Raw genomic sequence first — 6,000 nt, forward strand, 5'->3', positions numbered from 1 at the left:
TCAAGGCTCACTGAGTCTGTACATAGTCAAAAGCTTTCCTTAAGTTTGGGTCAGTCACAGTGGTCAGGTATTCTGTCACGGTGTATTCTCTCTTTAGGGGCCAAATATCATTCTAGTTTGCTCAGTTTTTTGGTAAATTCTTTCCAATGTGTCAAGTAATTATCTTTTTGTTTTCTCATGATTTGGTTGGGTCTAATTGTGTTGCTGTCCTGGGGCTCTGTGGTTTGTGTTTGTGAACAGAGCCACAGGACCAGCTTGCTTAGAGGACTCTTCTCCAGGTTCATCTCTCTGTAGGGGATGGCTTTGTTATGGAAGGTTTGGGAATCGCTTGTCTCTGTCTCTCTCTCTAGTGCATTACAGCATGGTTATATATCCCCCTCTCTCAGGTATGCACGGGACATTCATGGTGATGCTTCCTTCTCCCTCCCCTCCCCCTCTCTCAGGTATGCACGGGACATTCATGGTGATGCTTCCTTCTCCCTCCCCTCCCCCTCTCTCAGGTATGCACGGGACATTCATGGTGATGCTTCCTTCTCCCTACCCCTCCCCCTCTCTCAGGTATGCACGGGACATTCATGGTGATGCTTCCTTCTCCCTCCCCTCCCCCCTCTCAGGTATGCACGGGACATTCATGGTGATGCTTCCTTCTCCCTCCCCTCCCCCTCTCTCAGGTATGCACGGACATTCATGGTGATGCTTCCTTCTCCCTCCCCTCCCCCTCTCTCAGGTATGCACGGGACATTCATGGTAATGCTTCCTTCTCCCTCCCCTCCCCCTCTCTCAGGTATGCACGGGACATTCATGGTGATGCTTCCTTCTCCCTCCCCCTCTCTCAGGTATGCACGGGACATTCATGGTGATGCTTCCTTCTCCCTCCCCTCCCCCTCTCTCAGGTATGCACGGGACATTCATGGTGATGCTTCCTCTCAGCATGATCATCATGGTTGTTGGGGGACTGATGGGGTTCATCGGCCTGCTGGCCAGAGCTTACCTACTACTGCTGATGTCTGGTGTACTGTTACTACTGGGAGGTAAGCACCCTATACCCTATACCTTATACCCTATACCCTATACCTTATACCCTACACCTAATACCCTACACGTAATACCATATACCTTATACCCTACACCTAATACCATATACCTTACACCTTATACCCTATACCTTATATCCTACACCCTATACCTTATACCCTATACCATATACCTTATACCCTATACCTTATACCCTATACCTTATACCCTATACCTTATACCCTATACCCTATACCCTACACCCTATACCCTACACCCTATACCTTATACCCTATACCTTATACCCTATACCCTATACCTTATACCCTACACCCTATACCCTATACCTTATACCCTACACCCTGAATATTACTGTGTTGAAACATGAATGAAATGTATTTGAATGCTTTAACCTGGTTAAGGCTCCAATCGTGAAGAACCCCTTTTTTTCTTACCCTACACCCTATACCTTATACCCTACACTTAATACCCTATACCTTATACACTACACCTTATACCCTATACCCTACACCTAATACCCTACACCTTATATCCTACACCCTACACCCTATACCTTATACCCTATACCCCTTTACACTACAGATATTTATTTAACCTTTATTTAACAACAGATTTGTACCTTCTCAGCTCGGGGATTTTTATCTAGCAACCTTTCAGTTACTGGCCTAACACTCTAACCACTAGGCTACCTGCCACCCCAGGTATGCAGCTGTTGGTCACAGATACCTTAAAAATAAAAAAAACACCATTTGTCTTACGCAGCACGACAAATCTCCTTTGCATATCAGGCTGTTCAAGCTGTTCAGGCTGTTGACTGTGGAATGGCACGACAATGGGCCTCAATGGGTCTAATTGTCACGCAAATACACACCGTTGACAACGATCGGCAACACTATACTTTACTTAACACGTTATGACACGGTCATAAACATGTCATAACCACGTCATAACCATAACCATGTCATAAACACGTCATAACCACGTCATAACCACGTCATAAACATGTCATAACCACGTCATAACCATGTCATAACCATGTCATAACCATGTCATAAACACGTCATAAACACGTCATAACCACGTCATAACCACGTCATAACCACGTCATAACCATGTCATAAACACGTCATAACCATGTCATAACCATGTCATAACCACTTCATAACCATGTCATAAACACGTCATAACCATGTCATAACCATGTCATAACCAACCATGTCATAACCATGTCATAACCACGTCATAACCACGTCATAACAACTGACATAATTTCTTAAGTCCTTTGTTGTTGGAATGAATTTCTTTTTGTCATGCTTTTCCCCCATCATATTTTAAATAACTTGCAGAAAATACACTTTGAGACACTTATGAAGCATTATGACCACCCTGTGTCACTTTACATGGACTAAGAAAATACACTTTATGACGCTGTCATGAAGCATAATGACCGTGATAATCATACAAGCCAGATAGGCCTATCACGTACACGCCCTGCTCCTGAAACCTGCAGTCATCCCAGTCATCAATTTGTGCACAATTACAATGATACTTTTATAAAATGTTATATACTGTAACGTAAACACACTGTTGACAAGTAGGCTGGGGTGTAATGGACACAAATGGTTTTGGAAACGATGTGCACCTGGTGCCTCACTACAGAAATGTACAGAACGCCCGAAGATATGTTCATTATGGCATTGGTAGCATTTGGATTAAGTGCAAACTGGATTTATTGTACAGCATTTATTGTAGCTGGGGACTTTAATAAAGGAAATATACAGCTAGAAACACAAGCATTTCTCTGCACCTGCGATAACATATGCAAATATGTGTATGACCTTTGGGCCAGAATAATGTGATGATTTTTCCCTTTCCACCTGTCTCCCTAGTGGTCAGTATGTCCCTGTGTCTCCCTAGTGGTCAGTATGTCCCTCCCTAGTGGTCAGTATGTCCCTGTGTCTCCCTAGTGGTCAGTATGTCCCTGTGTCTCCCTAGTGGTCAGTATGTCCCTCCCTAGTAGTCAGTATGTCCCTGTGTCTCCCTAGTGGTCAGTATGTCCCTGTGTCTCCCTAGTGGTCAGTATGTCCCTGTGTCTCCCTAGTGGTCAGTATGTCCCTGTGTCTCCCTAGTGGTCAGTATGTCCCTATGTCTCCCTAGTGTTCAGTATGTCCCTGTGTCTCCCTAGTGGTCAGTATGTCCCTGTGTCTCCCTAGTGGTCAGTATGTCCCTGTGTCTCCCTAGTGGTCAGTATGTCCCTGTGTCTCCCTAGTGGTCAGTATGTCCCTGTGTCTCCCTAGTGGTCAGTATGTCCCTGTGTCTCCCTAGTGGTCAGTATGTCCCTGTGTCTCCCTAGTGGTCAGTATGTCCCTGTGTCTCCCTAGTGGTCAGTATGTCCCTGTGTCTCCCTAGTGGTCAGTATGTCCCTGTGTCTCCCTAGTAGTCAGTATGTCCCTGTGTCTCCCTAGTGGTCAGTATGTCCCTGTGTCTCCCTAGTGGTCAGTATGTCCCTCCCTAGTGGTCAGTATGTCCCTGTGTCTCCCTAGTAGTCAGTATGTCCCTGTGTCTCCCTAGTGGTCAGTATGTCCCTCCCTAGTAGTCAGTATGTCCCTGTGTCTCCCTAGTGGTCAGTATGTCCCTGTGTCTCCCTAGTGGTCAGTATGTCCCTCCCTAGTGGTCAGTATGTCCCTGTGTCTCCCTAGTAGTCAGTATGTCCCTGTGTCTCCCTAGTGGTCAGTATGTCCCTGTGTCTCCCTAGTGGTCAGTATGTCCCTCCCTAGTGGTCAGTATGTCCCTGTGTCTCCCTAGTGGTCAGTATGTCCCTGTGTCTCCCTAGTGGTCAGTATGTGTCTCCCTAGTGGTCAGTATGTCCCTGTGTCTCCCTAGTAGTCAGTATGTCCCTGTGTCTCCCTAGTGGTCAGTATGTCCCTGTGTCTCCCTAGTAGTCAGTATGTGTCTCCCTAGTGGTCAGTATGTCCCTGTGTCTCCCTAGTGGTCAGTATGTGTCTCCCTAGTGGTCAGTATGTCCCTGTGTCTCCCTAGGGGTCAGTATGTCCCTGTGTCTCCCTAGTAGTCAGTATGTCCCTGTGTCTCCCTAGTGGTCAGTATGTCCCTGTGTCTCCCTAGTAGTCAGTATGTGTCTCCCTAGTGGTCAGTATGTCCCTGTGTCTCCCTAGTGGTCAGTATGTGTCTCCCTAGTGGTCAGTATGTCCCTGTGTCTCCCTAGTGGTCAGTATGTCCCTGTGTCTCCCTAGTGGTCAGTATGTCCCTGTGTCTCCCTAGTGGTCAGTATGTCCCTGTGTCTCCCTAGTGGTCAGTATGTCCCTGTGTCTCCCTAGTGGTCAGTATGTCCCTGTGTCTCCCTAGTGGTCAGTATGTCCCTGTGTCTCCCTAGTGGTCAGTATGTGTCTCCCTAGTGGTCAGTATGTCCCTGTGTCTCCCTAGTAGTCAGTATGTCCCTGTGTCTCCCTAGTAGTCAGTATGTCCCTGTGTCTCCCTAGTGGTCAGTATGTCCCTGTGTCTCCCTAGTGGTCAGTATGTCCCTGTGTCTCCCTAGTGGTCAGTATGTCCCTGTGTCTCCCTAGTAGTCAGTATGTGTCTCCCTAGTGGTCAGTATGTCCCTGTGTCTCCCTAGTGGTCAGTATGTCCCTGTGTCTCCCTAGTGGTCAGTATGTCCCTGTGTCTCCCTAGTGGTCAGTATGTCCCTGTGTCTCCCTAGTGGTCAGTATGTCCCTATGTCTCCCTAGTGGTCAGTATGTCCCTATGTCTCCCTAGTGGTCAGTATGTCCCTGTGTCTCCCTAGTGGTCAGTATGTCCCTGTGTCTCCCTAGTGGTCAGTATGTGTCTCCCTAGTGTTCAGTATGTCCCTGTGTCTCCCTAGTGGTCAGTATGTCCCTGTGTCTCCCTAGTGGTCAGTATGTCCCTGTGTCTCCCTAGTGGTCAGTATGTGTCTCCCTAGTGGTCAGTATGTCCCTGTGTCTCCCTAGGGGTCAGTATGTGTCTCCCTAGGGGTCAGTATGTCCCTGTGTCTCCCTAGTGGTCAGTATGTCCCTGTGTCTCCCTAGTGGTCAGTATGTCCTGTCATTTTGTATTTTATCAGTAAACACACCTTTTCTCCTTTCCCCCATATCTCCCTCCCTCCCTCCAGCTCTGTCCTCACTAACAGGGGTGAGTGTGTACATGGCCTACTCTGCTGCAGTCTTCCAGGAGGCTCTGTGTCTGGCTGAGCAGATGGGGGTCAATATGAAGGGGGTCCAGATCCTGTATGGCTGGTCCCTGGTCCTGGCCTGGATCTCTAGTGGAACACTGCTCTTCACCTCCGCTGGCTTCCTGCTGGCCTGCAGAACCATCACTACACAGAGACAGGAACTGAAATTATGAGACAGGGAGGGAGGGGGAGAGAGAGGGAGGGGGGAGAGAGCAGGAGAGGGAGGGGGAGAGAGAGGGAGAGGCAGGAGGAGGAGAGAGAGGGAGGAGGAAAGAGAGGGAGAGAGAGGGAGGGGGAGAGAGGGGGAGAGAGGGGGAGAGGCAGGAGGAGGAGAGAGAGGGAGGAGGAAAGAGAGGGAGAGAGAGGGAGGGGGAGAGAGGGGGAGAGGCAGGAGGAGGAGAGAGAGGGAGGAGGAAAGAGAGGGAGGGGGAGAGAGGGGGAGAGAGAAGGAGGGGGGAGATAGCAGGAGAGGCAGGAGGAGGAGAGAGAGAGAGGGAGAGGGAGAGAGAGAGGGAGGGGAGAGAGAGGGAGGAGGAGAGAGAGGTAGGGGGATGGAGGGAGAAAAAAATAAAACATGTTTTCATGAATTTGTACAATATAGCCAATTTTAACTTTGCAGCTTGCCTATCTAAGGGAAAATCACTCAGTTCTGCCTCCAGGACAAGACTCATGACAATAAACATCGACCTGCATCCTTGATGCAATTCAACTCTGTCTTGTCTTGACATATCCATTTGATTGGTTAATTAAGACACAAGGTG

The 6,000-nt window shown here is 48.4% G+C and overlaps 1 protein-coding gene across 1 annotated transcript in view; it reads left to right on the forward strand.

Moving 5' to 3' along the window:
• The window catches only part of LOC139567724 (transmembrane protein 114), a 28,407-nt gene extending 22,988 nt beyond the window's left edge, over positions 1-5,419 (forward strand). The window contains exons 3-4 of the mRNA XM_071389177.1: positions 894-1,031; positions 5,180-5,419. Of these exons, the coding sequence (XP_071245278.1) occupies positions 894-1,031; positions 5,180-5,412 (371 nt within the window). The 3' untranslated portion in view covers positions 5,413-5,419. The remainder of the gene's footprint in view (positions 1-893; positions 1,032-5,179) is intronic.
• The last annotated feature ends 581 nt before the right edge of the window (positions 5,420-6,000 follow it).

This window comes from Salvelinus alpinus, chromosome 1, assembly GCF_045679555.1.
Source record: "Salvelinus alpinus chromosome 1, SLU_Salpinus.1, whole genome shotgun sequence".
NCBI classification, from domain to species: domain Eukaryota; kingdom Metazoa; phylum Chordata; class Actinopteri; order Salmoniformes; family Salmonidae; genus Salvelinus; species Salvelinus alpinus.